The following is a 20,818-nucleotide window of genomic DNA, read 5'->3' on the forward strand; positions in this document are numbered from 1 at the left end:
TACTAATCCTACTATTACCACCACTACCACTACTACTACTATTACTACTACTGTTACTTCCACTATTAGTAGTAGGTGTAGTAGGAGTAGTGGTAATACTGCTAATACTACTCCTACTATTACGACTACTAGCACTACTATTACTTCTAACTCAAGTTAGAATCAAGAATCTTCTCAGTGACTCACGTCTGAGTCTGAATGTTCTGCTCACCAGCTCACCTTCATCTTATAGAGCTTTTTTATAGGCAGTGGCAGTTGACTGTAAAGTCTGTTCGCGTGTAGATTATTTTTACAGCCATCAAAATGAATTTTGGTTAGGCAACAATGTGAATGAAGACGAAAGCAGTTTGTCCAGCCTGAACCAACCAGAACATGAACGTTCACCTGGAGCGCTGGGCCTGTAGTAACCTGGGCCGGAGCGTAGAACGTGAAGAGCAGAACGTGACCTTCTCACGTATGCTGAAGAACTAGCGTGTTCATGTTCACTCAGTCAAAGCACTGAACCCGAAGAAGTCGCAGCGTCACCAACAGGCTCCTTCGGTCATTACATCCCATAGTTCGGCAAGGACCCATCGGTCCTGAGGGAAGGTCGCGGTGCCATCAAAATTAATAGGACTCTACAGAAATTTGTCAACAAACCAACAACAAAGAGAAAACAGCCTGAATCAGCTGAATTGACCTTTTAATCATGACAGTGCATTTTGGTTTGTAGTAAAACCCTGTCTGTCTGAACCGTGTGACCTTATGGTCTTTCATGAAGTTAAAGTCCTGCTTTAGCATTTTTCAAGGAGCATGGAGGCTGCTACATTATCGTCCCCTTCGCTGGGACTCAGCTCCAGCTGCTGTCTAAAAAATGAATGTGCGAGTGAAATATTCAGGCAGTTGTACCTGAATGTAAATGTCTTGATGATAGTGGAACGTAAAAGAGGAAAAAAGATGGAGGCTGCTGTTCAGCTGGTGCTGACTGTGTGTGAGCTATGAATATTACCAGCAGTAAGAGCTCAGGTCATTGGAAATCTGATTAAAACATAAGTGGCTTTTAGCTGTTGTTGGTTTGTCAGTTTATCCGTGAATCAGCTGAAAGTCAAAGTCCTGATGAATATGTCTGAAGTGTGGAGCTGCTGCCTTTAGAACATGAGTCACACGCTTCTACAGGACGCTTCTAGAAATGTGTGATCAGCGTTTTTATGTTTTGTGGTAAATGTAAACGAACGTTTGCTTTGTTGAGAAGATGCTATTAACAGTGACTTAGCGGCAGCCGGATGGGTTGTAACCTGCTGGTTTCTCTGGTCAGACACCAACTTCGTCCTGGGCAACGCTCAGATCGTGGACTGGCCCATCGTCTACAGCAATGATGGCTTCTGCAAACTGTCTGGCTACCACCGAGCTGAGGTCATGCAGAAGAGCAGCACCTGCAGGTACATCTACTGTTAGCACATCCGGCTGCGCCGTCCCTGGACCCTCAATCAGCACCGGTTCTGTTTCATCCTGCAGCTTCATGTACGGGGAGCTGACGGACAAAGAGATGACGGAGAAAGTTCGACGGACGTTTGAAAATTACGAGATGAACTCATTTGAGATTCTGATGTACAAGAAAAACCGTAAGTGCTTCATTTTGTTGTGTCCTCTGCATTTTAAGGTGTTTCATCTGACCTGAATCCACGAAGCCCAGACACTCCTGGACCCCGGGTTCATGTCTTGAACTGGGCTCAGACTTAGACATGAAGACTGGTGTTAGTTTCCATCATCTACAAGCTGCTACTTCTCAGACACACTCCCAGATTTTTTGGTTCCACTCCTGCTTTATTTTATTGACCAGCTTTTTATGGACAGCATGATAGGAAAACCTCCAGTCTGATGTGTACTGTTTAGCACTGAGCTGGTTGATAGCTTGACTGTGAGCCTCACAGCCCACATGTTTTTCTACAGCTCCAATTTGATTTGGAACACAAAATGCTGCTCTCGCCAACTTAAGGTGACATCTGACAGCTTGTGTCGGATGTTGTTATTTCTTTGTCTAAAATATAAAAAACCATAAAACCAAGTAGTTAACTAATTAACTAAATTATTTTTCTTACTGCCAGAGTAAAAGTAGCAGCACAGTCAACAGTCCGAACTTGCACTGAATCCAAGTGTCTTCCTTTGCTCCACTTCCTTTTCTGTGTGCTGCAGGGATGCCAGTTTGGTTTTTTGTCAAAATTGCTCCGATCAGGAACGAGCAGGACAAAGTGGTTCTTTTTCTCTGCACCTTCAGTGACATCACCGCCTTCAAACAACCAATTGAGGATGACTCTTCAAAAGGTGGGTGGTGTATAGAGGAAGTTCCTGTATGCAGGAAGTAACATGGTAGAAGGCAATCAAAGTCAAAGGTAGCTTTATTGTCAGTACAACCCTGTGTTCCAGACATGCAGTGTATTAAAACTACATCACTCTCAAACCCGTGAACAGCGTAATATCTGTAATATGTACAACAATGTAGAAAATATGAAAGGCAGACATACAGGACAATACATTTAAAGTGTCTTTTCTAGCTTATGAGCTGGTGTATGTACACTACTTCCGTGCAGGGACATGGGGAGACTGGTGTGGTGAGGTACAATAGTAGCTGGGGGGGTGGGTCCTGTGAAATGTGGAGGGCTCTGTGGAAGGTACACATTATGGAGGGGGGCTCCGGTCTTATGAGTTTGCAGTGGAAGTAGAGACACTGTTTGGCCTTCTCGGCCAGTGATGCGGTGTTGTAGTTCCAGGACAGGTCCTTGGTGACGGGCACACCCAGGAACTTGGTGCTGCTCACCTGCTCCACAGCAGCACTGCTGACCATCAGGGGTATGTGCTTGGTTTGAGCTCTCCTTTAGTCCATCACCTTTTTCTTCTCCACATTCGAGAACAGACTGTTGTCACCGCACCACGAGGCCATGAGGTTCACCTCGCTCCTGTAGTTAAGTTAGAGATGAGACCAACCTCAGTTGTGTCATTCGCAAACTTCACAAAGATGTTGCGGCAAAATGTTGTTGTGCAGTCGTGGGTCAGTAGAGTGAGGAGGAGGGGGGTCAGCACACATCCTTAGGGCGCCCCTGTGTTCAGTATGATAGTTCTACATGTGTTTTCTCCGACTCAGACTTGATGAAGTCTCCCGGTGACGAAGCCCAGCAGCCAGTTGCACATCAACGTGTTCACCCCCAGGTGGTCTAATTTGGTGAGGAATGATGGTGTTGAATGCTGAGCTGAGGTCTATGACAAATTGGACATGTGTCTTTATTTGTTCAGATGAGTGAGAGCTGAGTGAAGTGTGGTGGAGATAGCATCAGCTGACCGGTTGGTCTGGAAAGCAAACTGGTACGTGTTCAGAGAAGCGGGTAGGAGGGATTTGAGGTGCATCATAACTGTTGGAAGCACCTTATGATGACAGGTGTAGTTGTTGCAGCAACGAGGGGATGACTTCTTTGGCACAGGTGTAATCGATGTGGTTTTGGCACAGTGTGAATTTAAAGATGTCCGTGAACGCCTTTAGTGAGTTCCTCGGCCCAATCTCTCAGCACCAGGCCAGGGAAGATGTCTGGCTTTACGTGCGTTGATCTGACTGGGAGACTTCTTCACGCTGGCTCGGGACAGAGTCAGGGCCTGGTCCATGGGGGAGGGTGTGCTTTTCTGTGCTGGGCTGTTGTTACAGTAGCTGCTTCGAAGCTTCAAAGAGGTCATTTAGCTGGTTCAGCAGAGGTTACTGTCAACAGGCTCATGGCTTGTAGTCGGTGATGGTGTTTGTATGCTCCTCTCTGAGTGGTGTAAACAATGTCCAATGTGTTGTTTTCATGGGTTGGAAAGTCAAAGTGCTTGTAGTGTTTGGAAAACAACAGTAAAGTTGCAATAAGTAGTCATGTTTCTACTCCCCAACCATACAGACGTAGTAAAGACAAGCAGAAGTTAGTTTGTGTCCACGATGAAGAATTGCTTAACTGGCTTGATATACTCTAATACAACTCGTCAGATCCTGTTGGCCTGTTTACTGTTTACTGAAGGTTCACTCTTGTCATGTGGTCTCTCTTTATTCTCAGGTTGGGGTAAATTTGCCCGTCTGACTCGTGCATTGACTAGCAGTCGAGGAGTTCTTCAGCAGCTCGCTCCGGCTGTTCATAAAGGAGAAAACGTCCACAAACACTCACGGCTGGCAGAGGTGAGATGGCACACATGTCCTCTACGATCAGCTTCCACCTTTCTGAGAAAAATCTAACATCTGATAATCTTTGAGCTCAGTTCTAAAGGTAAAGGTGAGATCAGCCAGAGAACAGGTTCCTCATTTACTGCATTTAATATATGAAGCCATGAAGGGTCTAATTTATATATATATATATATATATATATATATATATATATATATATATACACACTTCACTCTATTCTCACCCTCCGCGGGTGGTCTCATCCACTTTCCAAGCTCGGGTCCTCTACCAGAGGCCAGGGAGCTTGAGGGTTCTGCGCAGTATCTTTGCTGTTCCTAGGACTGCACTTTTCTGGACTGAGATTTCGGATGTTTTTCCAGGGATCTGTCGTAGCCACTCCTCCAGTTTGGGGGTCACAGCCCCTAGTGCTCCGATCACCACAGGCACCACTGTGGCCTTCACCTTCCAAGCCTTCTCCAGTTCTTCTCTGAGCCCTTGGTATTTCTCTAGTTTCTCATGTTCCTTTTTCCTGATGTTGCCATCGCTTGGTATTGCCACATCCACCACTACGGCTTTCCTCTGCTCTTTATCCACCACCACAATGTCTGGTTGGTTCGCCATTACCATTCTGTCAGTCTGGATCTGGAAGTCCCACAGGATCTTGGCTCGCTCGTTCTCTACCACCTTGGGAGGTGTTTCCCACTTTGACCTTGGGGTTTCCAGTCCATACTCTGCGCAGATGTTCCTGTATACTATGCCAGCCACTTGGTTATGGCGTTCCATGTATGCTTTGCCTGCCAGCATCTTACACCCTGCAGTTATGTGCTGGACCGTCTCTGGGGCCTCTTTGCACAGTCTACACCTTGGGTCTTGTCTGGTGTGGTAGATCTGGGCCTCTATGGCTCTGGTGCTCAGGGCCTGCTCCTGTGCGGCCAGGATGAGTGCCTCTGTGCTGTCCTTCAGCCCAGCCCTTTCAAGCCATTGGTAGGATTTGTTGAGATCAGCCACTTCAGTTATGTTCCGGTGGTACATCCCGTGCAAGGGCTTGTCCTCCCATGATGGTCCCTCTTCCAGCATCTCATCCTCTGTTCTCCACTGCCTGAGACATTCACTCAGCACGTCATCTGTCGGGGCCTTATCCTTGATGTACTTATGGATCTTGGATGTTTCATCCTGGATAGTGGCTCTCACGCTCACTAGTCCTCGGCCTCCTTCCTTGCGGCTAGCGTACAGTCTCAGGGTGCTGGATTTGGGGTGGAACCCTCCGTGCATGGTGAGGAGCTTTCGTGTCTTAACATCTGTGGTCTGTATCTCTTCCTTTGGCCACCTTATTATTCCTGCAGGGTATCTGATCACTGGCAGAGCGTAGCTGTTTATTGCCCGGGATTTGTTCTTGCCATTGAGCTGGCTTCTTAGGACTTGCCTTACTCGTTGGAGGTATTTGGCTGTTGCCGCATTCCTTGTTGCCTGTTCAAGGTTGCCGTTTGCCTGTGGTATTCCAAGGTACTTGTAATTGTCCTCAATGTCTGCTATTGTTCCTTCTGGGAGTGAGACCCCTTCTGTGTGGATTACCTTGCCTCTCTTTGTCACCATCCTCCCACATTTCTCTAGTCCGAATGACATCCCGATGTCTGAGCTGTAGATCCTGGTGGTGTGGATCAGCGAGTCGATGTCTCGCTCACTCTTGGCGTACAGCTTGATGTCATCCATGTAGAGGAGGTGACTTATGGTGGCCCCGTTCCGGAGTCGGTATCCATAGCCAGTCTTGTTTATTATTTGGCTGAGGGGGTTCAGACCTATGCAGAACAGCAGTGGGGACAGTGCATCTCCTTGGTATATGCCACATTTGATGGATACTTGGGCAAGTGGCTTCCCATTGGCTTCAAGGGTGGTTCTCCACAACCTCATCGAGTTTGCAATGAAGGCCCTTAGAGTTCTGTTGATGTTGTACAGCTCCAAGCATTCAGTGATCCATGTGTGTGGCATTGAGTCATAGGCTTTCTTGTAGTCGATCCATGCTGTGCACAGGTTGGTGTGTCGCATTCTGCAGTCTTGGGCGACTGTTCTGTCTACCAGGAGTTGGTGTTTGGCTCCTCTGGTATCCTTACCAATGCCCTTCTGTGTTTCGCTCATGTATTGACTCATGTGCCCACTTATCTTAGCTGCGATGATGCCTGACATGAGCTTCCATGTTGTGGAGAGACAGGTTATTGGCCGGTAGTTGGATGGGACTGTGCCCTTTGAGGGATCCTTCATTATCAGGATCGTTCGCCCTTCGGTTAGCCATTCAGGGTGAGTCCCATCCCTTAGCAGCTGGTTCATTTGTGCTGCCAGGCGCTCATGGATTGCGGGGAACCCCCCGCATGCAAGTCCTGTGACTTTACCGATTGAGCTATCCAGCGAGCCATATATATATATGGCTCAGCCAAATAATAAACAAGACTGGCTATGGATACCGACTCCGGAACGGGGCCACCATAAGTCACCTCCTCTACATGGATGACATCAAGCTGTACGCCAAGAGTGAGCGAGACATCGACTCGCTGATCCACACCACCAGGATCTACAGCTCGGACATCGGGATGTCATTCGGACTCGAGAAATGTGGGAGGATGGTGACAAAGAGAGGCAAGGTAATCCACACAGAAGGGGTCTCACTCCCAAAAGGAAGAATAGCAGACATTGAGGACAATTACAAGTACCAAACGGCAACCTTGAACAGGCAACAAGGAATGCGGCAACGGCCAAATACCTCCAACGAGTAAGGCAAGTCCTAAGAAGCCAGCTCAATGGCAAGAACAAATCCCAGGCAATAAACAGCTACGCCCTGCCAGTGATCAGATACCCTGCAGGAATAATAAGGTGGCCAAAGGAAGAGATACAGACCACAGATGTTAAGACACGAAAGCTCCTCACCATGCATGGAGGGTTCCACCCCAAATCCAGCACCCTGAGACTGTACGCTAGCCGCAAGGAAGGAGGCCGAGGACTAGTGAGCGTGAGAGCCACTATCCAGGATGAAACATCCAAGATCCATAAGTACATCAAGGATAAGGCCCCGACAGATGACGTACTGAGTGAATGTCTCAGGCAGTGGAGAACAGAGGATGAGATGCTGGAAGAGGGACCATCATGGGAGGACAAGCCCTTACACGGGATGTACCACCGGAACATAACTGAAGTGGCTGATCTCAACAAATCCTACCAATGGCTTGAAAGGGCTAGGCTGAAGGACAGCACAGAGGCACTCATCCTGGCTGCACAGGAGCAGGCCCTGAGCACCAGAGCCATAGAGGCCCAGATCTACCACACCAGACAAGACCCAAGGTGTAGACTGTGCAAAGAGGCCCCAGAGACGGTCCAGCACATAACTGCAGGGTGTAAGATGCTGGCAGGGAAAGCATACATGGAACGCCATAACCAAGTGGCTGGCATAGTATACAGGAACATCTGTGCAGAGTATGGACTGAAAACCCCAAGGTCAAAGTGGGAAACACCTCCCAAGGTGGTAGAGAACGAGCGAGCCAAGATCCTGTGGGACTACCAGATACAGACAGACAGAATGGTAATGGCGAACCAACCAGACATTGTGGTGGTGGATAAAGAGCAGAGGAAAGCCGTAGTGGTGGATGTGGCAATACCAAGCGATGGCAACATCAGGAAAAAGGAACATGACACACTGGATGCTTATTCGCCCTAACGGGGGATTCGAACCAGGAACCCCCCGCATGCAAGTCCTGTGACTTACCGATTGAGCTATCCAGCGACCTATATATATATTTATCCATATATTCGAGTGTATATATATATATATATATATGTGTGTGTGTGTGTGTGTGTGGATAATATATGGATAAATCTAGTTTCTATGTGATCCTGTTGCTGCTGTTGCTTAGCCTTGTGTTTCAGCGGAGCCTTTTCACAACAACTGTGTGGCGTCTGAAACTCTAAGAAACATCAGCTCAGATAACCTCTAGAGTTTTTCACTTGAGGAGTCTGGCACCTGTGTCCCATGGAACCTCCGTGCCAGCTGAAGAAGCTTTCTGTGTATTTTAGACCTCATACTGTAACAGATGGTCCACTTTAGCCGAAGCAGAAAGCGTTGATCCTGTTGTCTTAAAGATGACTGCACTCTATACACGTACAGAGCAGGTAATGGTGTTTATACTGTCCACGCCAGACTAAATGTGTGTAGCTTGTGTTGGATGCTGGCATTTCTTTCATTTCATTTGACAATAGTATTGTACTATTTCCAAAGCAGAACATAAGTTTATATTGAAGCACTTCACTTGAACTGGTACTTTTTCTGGTTCTGTAAGCCCAACCCTAAGCCCAACAGGCCAGCAGCATAGTTCTGTCATCCTGTAATTTAGCAGTGTGCTCAGGTGGCCTGATGGATGGATGTATACTTCCTGTTGTTTTCTGCCTTCACACTGAGCAGCTCCTCTCTTATTAAACACTCCTGTTCCCCCCCTGAGTTTTCATTTATTGTTCACCACATCTACTGTTGAGCCTTAATTGCTCTGACACATTCATACATTTAGGGTCAGAAATATTATATAAATATCATATAATGTTTGTAACCTGATGGATCGGAGCACCTTTTAACTTATATGTATAAGATCACCGTATTACTTCTCTGTAATGTTTATGGTTTGAGTTGGTCAGGTAGCGGTTGGAGCTCTACAACCCAGAGCACTTTTTTGTTGACTGATCTGCTGACAGCACCTACTAATGATCAGAGCTGAAGGTCATCTGCTAATGGAGCAATCTGCCTTTTCATTTAGGACCATTAAGGAATAAAACCAGCTCCACAGGCCTAATGAAACATCTGTCGATGCAGGTGCTTTTTCACTACCCAGGTGCATTCAGTGGTTTACACTTTGTTGTACCAATTGAATAAAAGTCCAGAAGCTTTGGAACAATGAGAAGCGTCACAATGAGAAGTGTCATAGTGTCACACTCACTGTGACGGGTGTCTACTTATCTCATCAGCTGCTGTTGTTTTCCTTGACTGAACCAAACTGTGTACTGTACACCTTTGTTCAGTGCCTGTTACAGTATGCTTGTTATTATTGTTGTGTGTCCCTATTTTAATATATTATCTATTATCTGAACATCTTCAGCAAATGCGAAAATAAGTTAATTAAATTGAAGCAACTACCCGACTTATTAAATAAATTGACAAACTGACCAGAGTCAAAAAGTTGCGTTCTGTCCCATGATGAGGTGTCTGGCGTGAGTAGCGGACCAGTTAGGTTCCAGTTGGCTGAACACTGAACCAATGTGTTTAACTCTGTTTATCATATTTTGTCCTGTCTCAGGTTCTGCAGCTGGGTTCAGAAATTTTGCCTCAGTACAAACAGGAAACACCGAAGACTCCACCGCATATCATCCTGCACTACTGCCTCTTCAAGACCACGTGGGACTGGGTCATCCTCATCCTCACCTTCTACACGGCCATCATGGTGCCCTACAACGTCTCCTTCAAAACCAAACAGAACAACGTCACCTGGCTGGTGGTGGACAGCATTGTGGACGTCATCTTCCTCGTGGACATCGTCCTCAACTTCCACACCACCTTTGTGGGCCCGGCAGGGGAGGTCATCTCTGACCCAAAGCTCATCCGTATGAACTACGTCAAGACCTGGTTTGTCATTGACCTACTGTCATGTCTGCCTTATGATGTCATCAACGCCTTCGAAAACGTGGATGAGGTCAGTGTTTTTTTTATATTAAACACCCAAAAAGAGGCTAACTTAGTGAAGCACTAAACCCACAAGCTGTACAGCTGGGATTAGTTTATGTGTGGTTGGCTTAAGTGAAGATAAGCGAAAGATCATTTTATTTGCTTAACTGTGATGATAAAGGTTGCAGCTGTGGATCCAGAGGTGGATCACGTCCCTGCCGCTGCTGTGGCTCTGCATGAAAGCATGTACTTAATGTAAACAACATTTGTAAATGAAAAAAGGCCGTGAAGAACAGACCTCAGCATGTGTTGGTAGAGAGAAGCAGCTGAATAGCACCAGATACAGAAGGGAGCACTTCCAGATCGTGTTGTCCTCTTAATTGATTGTATTGATTGGCTAACTGACCTTTTCATTGACCGCGGCAGTTTACTGGTGTTTAACTGTAACAAGACGAACGTGTTGGCGATAGTGGGGCTTTGGAAGGACTTCTCTGGCTTCAGTCACACTCTGAGGTGGAAAATTAAAGATGATGCAATGTGACTGCAGCGTGCGGCTGCTGTGCGTCTAATCAGGATGATGGAGTGGGGTGTTTTACATTCATCCGCTGGCTTAACAGCGTGTAATTACGTCCTAGAGAAGCAGAAGCGAAGGTCATGACTGGGCGCTGCAGAACTGCTGAGGAGGCACAAATGCAAAATCACACAGAGCAACAAGAGGCTTTTAAATCTCTCTGTAAACCCAGCACATGGCTTGAGTGTAGCTGTAGATGAGGAGGAAGAATCCTATTCAAACCGAATAATCCAGTTTATCTAAAAAATCTAGACGATCATCACATTAATATTTGGCTCATTGCTGTTATTTATCCAATATTTATGTGTTGAAACGCAGGCAAACAGTTATTGTCTAAAAATGTAAAGCTAACACGTGGAGGTTGTTCATTTGCTCCTTTTTACCTGGCTGTACTGGCTTCTCCAGAGCCACATTTCCTACCTGTCATCTGCATCCAGTAATCAGAGGGATGGTGGAGCCTTTCCCCAGACACAAGTTTCATAAATAAAACTGATTCATTTGTCATCTGCTGCTGAAAGAAACAGTCGGGTCGTTCCACGCAGTGGTGTCTCTGGGGTTTTAAAGTGCCAGGGTGATGTCGGGGGAGTTGTTTCAGTCCATCCGTCCCTGTTCTCCGTGCTCCAGGCAGCGTCAGGTGAACCTGGAGAACCTGCAGCCTCTCTGTCGGTCCCATCGGACCATCAGTACACTGGCCCCGCTACATCCTGTCCGGTTTGTCTGTAACTTCCTCCATGACTTCTTCGCCCCGCAGTCCTCGCAGACCCCCTGTCTCTGCTGGTCTCCTACTCCAGATTTCAACTTGAATTGTTTGAACTGGGCTGCTCTCCTCCAGTGCTGTGTAGGGGTTTATAGTCAACCTAAGTACAATAATGACTTTTTAAATGAATTCTCTGAAATCCTGCTTAAATGTGATCGAGCTCTTATTGTTGTACATCTGTGTTGCCCAGACAATATAATGGACTTTTTAGGTGTTTTTAATTTTATTCAGCATGTGTCAAAACCGTGGACACATACTCGATCTGTTTCTAACCTGATGATACTGTATGTGACGCTGTGTTTTCAGATGATATGCTGTTTTATTTGACACCAATTATCACAGTATTATCAATCCTTCCACTGCAGCTCAGTTCTCTGATTCTTTTAAACAAACGAATGCCATTCCACAGTCCATGTGTTCTAGTACAGATGAGCTCAGCTCCTGGTTTCACTCCACCTGCCAGACAGTACTGGATGCAGTGGCCCCACTTAAATCCAGACAGCCTAATATTAAAGCTGAGTTGGGCCTGAACGACATCACAACTAATGCTGCTACTGTAGACGTGAGTGCAGAAAAGCTGAACATAAGGGGAAGGAGGACAAGCTACAGGTGTCATTACAGATGTTAAAGGACAGCTGGCGTTACTATCAAATTACTGTAAAAGTGTCATGAAACGGCAGAGAGCGGACCCACATGCACAGTGCTGAGACGGCAGACAGGTGGTAAAGTTCAAGGGATTTAATGCAGTTTTCGCAATCACAGACAGTCCAGGTCATGCACGGATAAACACAGGATTGAGGTACAGGAGTGACAGGCTTGATCGGTTCCAATAGCAGGCGTGGGTCAAAAACAGGAGGCTCAGATTTCCAAGTCCGAATCGACAGGCTAAGACAGTTCAAGGTCTATTTGTGTCCAGACTTTCTTTCAAGGTTTTTATATTATATATAGAATATATATATTTACTGTATATTTCTGTCACTTACCGCCTCACTCACCATGTAACAAGTGATAACCTGACCATTAAAGCCAACCTGTTGGAGTTTGTCTTTCCCTTCATAAATGAAGCCGGAGCCTCCTTCAGATGATCTGAGGGGCATCTGCTTTATTTGACGGTGTGAAAAGGACAATGATTTCAGCCGATGCAGACGAAGCTCAGTGCAGGATTTCCAATCAATGATTGCATCTACAAAACAAAAGCATCAATAAAAGTTTCCACATCCAGTCTAATAACAGTCGCAGTTTAAAATGAACTGTCGCATTATTGCTCAATGATTCACAGACTGTATAGTAACAAGAATCATACCCAGTAATAAAGCCCCTGTCAGACAGTTACCTGGTTGTTACATGTAGCTCGGTGAGGGGAGGTTCAGACTGTGGCTCTGGTCCCGTCGGAACCTCTGGGACCTTCATACAGCCTCTGTCAGACAGTTAGCTGGTTGTTAGCTTGGCCTAACCCTATTATTTAAATCTGTTACCATCTGTTACCAGAGTTCAGGTACCTTGTATTCATCCTGTCGTTATGGCGTTAACGGATCTCCTAGTGCAGTGGTGGGGTGCAGACACTGGGCAGCACTGGACACATAGCAAATTATATTTACAGTAGAATAAATTTCCAGGAAATACAGTAGAAACATGCTTGGCTCCTCCTAATATTGTTGTTCCTGTATCTGTTCCATCTCTCTGTTCCTTAGGGGATCAGCAGTCTCTTCAGCTCCCTCAAAGTGGTCCGTCTGCTGCGTCTGGGTCGGGTTGCCAGGAAGCTGGACCACTACATTGAGTATGGTGCCGCTGTGCTGGTTTTACTCGTGTGCGTGTTCGGCCTAGCGGCCCACTGGCTGGCCTGCATCTGGTACAGCATCGGAGACTACGAGGTCATCGATGAGGACTCGAACACAGTGAGGCTGGACAGCTGGTTGTACCTGCTGGGAGAGACGGTGGGGACGCCGTACAGATTCAACACCTCTGGGTCGGGCCGCTGGGAAGGCGGGCCCAGCAAGGACTCGGTCTACATCACCTCGCTGTACTTCACCATGACCAGTCTGACCAGCATCGGCTTTGGCAACATTGCACCGAACACAGATGGAGAGAAGATCTTTGCTGTGGCCATGATGATGATCGGCTGTGAGTCAGATTCACGACTTCAGTAACAGTTACAGTATAGCTTCAGTAAAATGAAATTTAATTTTCATAAAGTGTACATCACAGAAGTAAAAGATGTCTGCAGGGAGGCTGTATTTCAGTATATATTTTATAATCCTTCAGTCAATACCTTTTATTATATGTTTCCTGTTCCCATGTTTAACTCCACAACAGGCTCCTCGTCCCTTGTCTCCCAGAAGAAGCAGGAACGTATCGTGTGTTACTTGTATACGAGTATAAAATACAGAAATGTTGTTGCCGTGATTCACATACATTTTGTTACGTCTGTATGAAACTGAAGCTCTGAGTCTGTTAGACCTCAGACTGACAGCCGACAGCGGCTCTGTCCTCGGTCATAGTGTCGTCCTGTGTAATGAACCTGACATTTCACAATCGCTTTGTGCATAAAAAGAGACAGGAAGTGTCAGAGTAACACAGGTCTGTTAATAATTCATTGGTGGTCTGACACTCATTCATTCGATTCATATTCAGAGGTCAGATGAAATCCTCAGTGGACGTTTCTGACTCTGACAGATTAGGGCCATTGCTGTAATATTGACATTTGAATCATTAAAATGTGAGAAAGGCTTTATAAAGTTTCATCTGTTAGTTCATGCTTAAAATGCAAAATTCACAGTTTGACCTCAACAAGTCCAATTTGTCCTCAAGCTGCAAATAAACTCTTCCCGGCCGGATCAGGTTTCACTCCATCCTCTGCACTCATACTTTATTCACCACTAGTGTTTTGTCTGTCTGGCTTTTATCAGGGCGATGAATCCTCCTTGGCAAAGTTGACGATGTTCATTTGCTGTTAGAATGTGATAAAGAGCTTGGTTTAGTTGAGAGCTTGTGTCTAACGTGTCGCTTGTGCTGCCGCTGAATGTATGCACCTGCACTGAGAGCAGAACAGTAGAGTTCAGAGTATAGCACACAGTACATTGTAGTATAGTGTGGTGTAGTATTTGATCAGGACACTGGAGTGAAGCTGGTGATGGACTGTACGAATAAAAGCCGCTGGAATTGAAGTGTGCTTTGCTTTGCCGTGTCAGCGTTCCAGAGCTTTGCGTAGACAGGTCTAAATGTAATTACTTTCATTCCAGACAACACAGATCCAAACCCAAAGATAGAGCTGACGCTCACTGATAAACCTAGATCTGTTGTTTTTTAATCGACTAACTGACTGTGGAGCTGGTAACTCTCCTGGAGACACTGAACCTTCTGAAACCTTCAGACCGCCACCAAACTCCCACATTCATCAGCCTGACATACGTGTAATTACCCAAAGAATCACTGTATATCAGAGCTGTGGACACTATCTGACAAACTAATTAGGATACGAGCAGAAGATAGAGACACACGGAGACTTTCATTCAGACAGTAAAGAATAGAGAGTTGAATTTTCACCCATGTTGATCAGAGGCTCCATCCCCCCTTTGCTGCAGAGACTCGGCCCACAGACCCCACGGTGAATGATCAGATTTAAAGACTGTCGTGCTCTTTCATTCTTGTAACCTTCACGGTATCAGGGTGTAGGAACGTGATCATGAGCATCCATTATGTTCTGTACTGGTCCTGTGGATTCAACCTCAAGGAGGTGGTGATGACAGAACAGCTCTAAGTCTGATGACTCCTGTAGATGAAGACAGAGAGAAGAACTACAGCAGACAAAGGCAGTCACGTGTAGAGCCATGGCATGGGTGCTGGCTATTCAGCTACGAGTGAACCATGGCTGATGGTGATGGTAGAGCTTCACCTGCCCGTAGGGGGGGCACAGTGGCTCCACTGACAGATTGCTAAGCTCCACTCCCCACTGCTTAACAACACTGTTACATGTGAGCACTGTCTGTGACTGACATCAGCAAAGACACACAAGACTGCAATATGGCAGCCTTTACAGGAATAACTGATCTAGAGCTCAGTGGACGCAAGGATAAGTGAATTGGCTCGTTGTCCAGCACAAAGCTATGAACAGTCTCATAGACACACTACAGATGAGGCCTGATGAGGAGTGGTTTGGTGCAGACCTAGCAGCTGGGTTCATATCCTCCCTGTCTGCTACAGGCTGCTCAGCAGGAAGCCTGACTTAAAGCTCATCAGATGCATGTGATTGAGCAGCTATTTACTGTGGTTTGAAATAATCCTTGACTTTCACCTGAGACAGTGAAGACATTGCTGAGATTCACCCACCAAGTCAGTCCTGATTAGCCTCCGTTATAGATATGTGGTGTGATGGGCACTGGGGTCCTGCTGCCTGTGGGGTTAGTCCGGCGTTGGTCTGCATCTAGAACAAGGCTTAGCGTCTGCAGCCATGTGAGTTCCAGGATCCAAGGTTTTTCAGCAGAACTTCAAAACCCACAGACCCATCAGGTTCTTACGGCTGTGGCTAATCAGTGTCTATTACAGGCCCTGTGTTTTTACACCTCGGGTGCCTTCTCTGTCTGATTTACCTCTTCTGTTGAGCATGAGAGTGTCAGGTTTTGGTTTTATTTCCCGTTTTATTCTGAAGGACTCTGGTTTCACTTGTCATGTTTCAGTTTCCTGTTTTATTTTGTAGTACTTTCGGTTTCTGTTTCCGTCTGGTTATTTCCCGCTTCACGTTCCGGTTGTTATTACACGCACCTGTCCATAATCAGTAATCTACTCCAGTATATAGTCTCCACCTCACACACTCTCTAGCTGCCAGATTGTTGAGTTCCAAGATCACTTTCCAGCGTTTTCCAGTATAGCTACCTTGTTGCACGATCCTGTCTGAACCTGGCCACCTATTCCTGCCTACACCCTGTCTGTACCTACACTTGGAGATCTTGGTAACGTTCCCGTCTGTACCTCTGCTGAGCTCACTTGTGTACCGAACCCTTGCATGTTTTCTGGATCCGATCTTGCCTGCTCCTTTTGTGCCTGAGAACAGAGACTTAATGTGTATGACCTGGATTGCCTGACTACGCCTGAACAATAAACGCTGTTTATTAACCCAACACCTCGTCTGCACTGTGCATGTGGGTCCGACATCTGCCGAAGCCTGACAGAGAGTTGTTGCTGCTTATACATCGTATTTAATTGTACCTTATGGTATTTAATGGTGCTGTATGGTACTATGTGGTTCTTTATGGTCTTTTGCTTTCTTTAAATAGCAGTTTCTGCTGTCTTAAAAAAAACAGAAAATGTTCTCAAGGACTCTTGAAATCCTGGACACTCTCTTTTAATTTGCTGCCATCAGTGAGAAGGTTTAGGTCAATTAAAGGAAGGACAGACAGACAGAAAAGACTGTAGCAATACTCACTAAATGCTGTAAATAACTGTAACAGAATGTTTGTGAGAGTGAGTGTGTGTCTGCTTCATTTATGCTGCTCTAGTGTGCTGGCATTTCTGTTCACATGCTTCTTTCTTTTATACTGTTTTTAAATTATTGATCACTATACAGCAAAGGCTGTTTGGCACCTTAATCCTCTATGATGTTGCAATGATAATGTTTTATCTTTTTTTTTTATCCTATCTTTGTTAGCTGGTTTCTTGGTCTGCACTGGCTAAATGCATCATTGCTGTGAGTAAATGTTGGTGCTGCTACTTACTGTAGCTGTATAGGGAGGGAGAAAGTTTGCAGCTGGAGGATTCACAGCTTTCATAGTTTCCATTTGTCTCCTTCATCGGAAGCTGCTTTGTCACAGCAGGATCTACGGTCTGCCTGTCTGGAGCGTAGTCAGTCACTCAGCCAACAGGCTAACATCAAACTTCCCCTTTCAGAAGCAAACCACAAAATACATTCTAAAGTTTTCACTTCTGCTAGGATGAACAACTCTGCTCAGCAGAAGTGAAGTGCTCCTGAAATGAGAAGACTAATGACGAAGTGTCCAGGGAAAAAGTCAATTTTAACCCACTTTCACTTTAAGCTGGTGAGCACTCTGACAGTTTGTCCCTCTGGGACTCCTGTAGAGACGCTGTACTGAGGCTGCAGTGGAGTTAAGGTTTCCTATTTAGATTCATGAAGGAACACTGAAGGAAACTGAGGATGGGATTTACCCCCCATCAGCTTCCTGGCCCACAAAGTGTCTGTCAGCAGCTGGAGGCTGATGGAAAGTGGTTGCTATGACAGCCAGCATCCTGAGTCCAGGATGAGAGTTTGGGTCATTAGCATGGTGAGTGTGAGCACTGTGACATCAGGATGGGATCTGAGAGGAAGGATAGAAATAGCTGGTCCATTTTCTTTCCAGAACACCCTCCGCCTGTCAGAACAGACCGGACCAGACTGTGGTTCAGCACCTCTGTGATTTATCACCAGTGTTTGAGTTAAATCGTGTGCCTTCACTTTTCTCCACACAGTTTATTCGAACGCTCACTGCTGTATTTACATTTCTATTTGAGAAGCAGAGTAAATGAAGCCATCCTTTTCTATTTCATGCTGTATCTCAGGCGGAGATGAATATACAAACTGCTTCTCCATCAGTAGATTGAGTCAACAGGTGTTTATGCCTAAACACACAGCAACAAAAAAAGCTTTAAATTAGTCAGTTACCCTCAGAAAAGTGAAGCTTCTCTCTCCACTGTTTGTCTTAGATGAACCACCTGTTTGTTGTAGAGGCTCAGCCACTGGTGTGTTTTTTTATTATCACACAGCTGGAGCTTAGTCTGGTCACAATCTCAGCTGTGCAAGGTTTTGTTGGCTGCTTTGTGTCGTTTTGGCTTCATTCAGTAAAATGCTTATTCAACTTACAGTAGCTTGATGAAACTGGGTCCTGTACCGCTGCACAGCCGGCCCCAGGGTTTCTGGTGTTATTAGTGTGTTAATGCTTCACACCTGGCTCAGCTTCAGGACCTGCTGTTACAGAGGCCCCGCTTTGACCTTTACGAAGGTCGCGTACTGTCACTGTGTTGAGCGGCATCGATCGGTCGACCCTGGGTCTGTTCTGCTGATGAGTTAGGGATGGACCACAGCAGTCTGCATTGATGGCTGTGGCTCCAAGGTGACACTGACTGTCACTCTGTCACTCTGTTGATGGTCACAGACGCATCCGACCACTGCTCAGCTCTCTGGGGGGGGGTTGACGCTGACAATTCAAGGATGTTTCTTGCATGTAAGATCATTTAGGTACATTGCACACAGTCCACACAGTAACTACAGTATACTGTACATCACGGTTTTACTCTCAGTGGCCACTTGTGTACAGTCTAATACTCAAAGCTGATGATTCTGCTGTGTGAGCGAGGGGCTAAATGCTAGACCCACCTCTATCCATGCCAAGCAGAATAAACACTTTTGTCCAGTAAGTGTATGTGTTAGATGTAACAAGAACAGAAGAGCTAATCATCATCTCGTATTTGCAGCTTTGCTCTACGCCACCATCTTCGGTAACGTCACCACCATCTTCCAGCAGATGTATGCCAACACCAACCGCTACCATGAGATGCTCAACAGTGTGAGAGACTTCCTTAAACTCTACCAGGTCCCCAAAGGCCTCAGCGAGAGGGTGATGGACTACATTGTGTCTACCTGGTCGATGTCCAGAGGCATTGACACAGACAAGGTGACCGTCAGGTTGGGGGTTATTGTTACCTTTGGACAGACAGCAACATTATCTCTCTTTTTTCAGCCTGTTTTTATGAAAACAGAATCTCCAATTCAATTTGGTTTTATTTATGTACAGTAGCAGCGAATCACAACAAGCTTACAGTATCTCAAGGCACTTTACAAGGTTAGGTTTAAGACCTTACACAACTAAATCCAACAAATTCCACATACAGCAAGCCTTTAAATGTAATTACAATTTAACAAAGAGTGAAGAGGAAAAACTCCCTCTCTAACGAGGAAGAAACCTCCAGCAGATCCAGGCTGGATGTGGGCAGCCATCTGCCTCGACCGGTTGGGGTGAGAGGATAGAGAGAGAGAAAAGCACAGCAACAACAACAAGCAACAACAGAGCACAGGCAGGACGGTTGGACCAGGGACTAGACACAGGCAGGATGGTTGGATCCGCAGCTGCCCATCACAGACACAAAACTTTGAGTCCAATGATACCTGGAGGAGAGGAGAGGAGAGGAGAGGAGAGGAGAGGAGAGGAGAGGAGAGGAGAGGAGAGGAGAGGAGAGGAGAGGAGAGGAGAGGAGAGGAGAGGAGAGAGATGAACATGATGGGAGGTTAATGGACAAAAGAAGGAAACAGAGGAGCTCAGTGTATAAATTAAGTCCCCCAGCAGTCTATGTCTATTGCAGCTTAACTAAGAGATGGTTCCTGTGACTAACAATCATTGCCAGTGACCTGAACCATCTCTAACTATAAGCTTTATCCAAAAGGAAGGTTTTAAGCCTGATCTAAAGGTGGAGAGCGTGTCAGCTTCTCGAACCTGAAGAGGGAGCTGGTTCCAGAGGAGAGGAGCTTGGTAGCTAAAAGCTCTGCCTCCCGTTCTACATTTAAAGACTCTAGGAACCACATGTAGCCCAGCACTCTGAGAACGAAGCGTTCTGCTGGGAGCATAAGGAACTAAAAGGAGGAGCTTTATCATTAGGTGAGTAGGAGAATTTTAAATTCTATCTTACATTTTACAGGCAGCCAGACTAGTTTATCTGTTTCATTTGGTTCCAAAGACATATATAGCTGAGTATCATCTGCATAAGAATGAAAATTTATAGAATGCTTCCTAATAATCTCACCTAGAGGAGACATGTATAGGCTGAACAGTATTGGACCAAGCACAGAACCCTGTGGTACTCCATAGCTAATCCTTGTGCATGTGGAGAATTCATCATTAACATGAACAAACTGTAATCTGATCAACAAATAGGATTTAAACCATCCCAATGCTGTTCCTTTGATTCCGATGCTATGTTCTAATCTTTTTAATAGAATGTTATGATCAATTGTATCAAATGCAGCACTAAGATCTAACAGGATAAGGACAGAAACTAGACCATTGTGCTATTGTGCACAATGCACAATAGCACATTCAACAATTAGATGACTTTGAAGAATTAATTATTGAAGTTAACTCCATATAAGTTATGGGGGGAAAGCTGTCTAGGTAAGACAGAGGACTTGGTAAATTTACAGTTGTTGGATCTAGACAGTGGTTTCTGTCATTTGGAGGAAGTCGCTGATAAATGTCTTGGGGTTGTTTTAATTAAGGTTATTATGCAACAATTATTATGTTTGTCTGCTTTTAAAGTGCTTTTTTATATATTAATAGACTGTCTTTCCATGCTATGCAGTTTACATTAATTTTGTTGGAACGCCACTGCCTTTCTAGTTGTCGGGTCCTGTGCTTTACAGTAGGCTGTGAAGACGATGAGGCAAAAGATGATGGAATCATCTGCTTGAACCTGGCAACAGCGTTGTCAGATAAACATCTGCTATAGTAAGATATCTTTCCAGCTGCTGCAAGGTTAATTATGGTAAATTCAAAAGGTAAAAAGAAATGGTCAGATAACAGAGAGTTTAGGGAAAGAACTATTAAATTATAAATTTCAACCCCATATGTCAGGACAAGATCGAGGGTGTGGTTAAAACGATGAGTGGG

The 20,818-nt window shown here is 45.6% G+C and overlaps 1 protein-coding gene across 2 annotated transcripts in view; it reads left to right on the plus strand.

The window, feature by feature from the left end:
- Positions 1-20,818, plus strand: part of kcnh1b (potassium voltage-gated channel, subfamily H (eag-related), member 1b) — a 44,169-nt gene that overhangs the window by 616 nt on the left and 22,735 nt on the right. For both annotated transcript variants that reach the window (XM_029142173.3, XM_055511075.1), the window contains exons 2-8: positions 1,295-1,418; positions 1,495-1,601; positions 2,173-2,301; positions 4,053-4,171; positions 9,482-9,874; positions 12,866-13,295; positions 18,633-18,832. In XM_029142173.3, the coding sequence (XP_028998006.1) occupies positions 1,295-1,418; positions 1,495-1,601; positions 2,173-2,301; positions 4,053-4,171; positions 9,482-9,874; positions 12,866-13,295; positions 18,633-18,832 (1,502 nt within the window). The remainder of the gene's footprint in view (positions 1-1,294; positions 1,419-1,494; positions 1,602-2,172; positions 2,302-4,052; positions 4,172-9,481; positions 9,875-12,865; positions 13,296-18,632; positions 18,833-20,818) is intronic.

Source organism: Betta splendens, chromosome 1 (genome assembly GCF_900634795.4).
Source record: "Betta splendens chromosome 1, fBetSpl5.4, whole genome shotgun sequence".
In the NCBI taxonomy this organism is placed as follows: domain Eukaryota; kingdom Metazoa; phylum Chordata; class Actinopteri; order Anabantiformes; family Osphronemidae; genus Betta; species Betta splendens.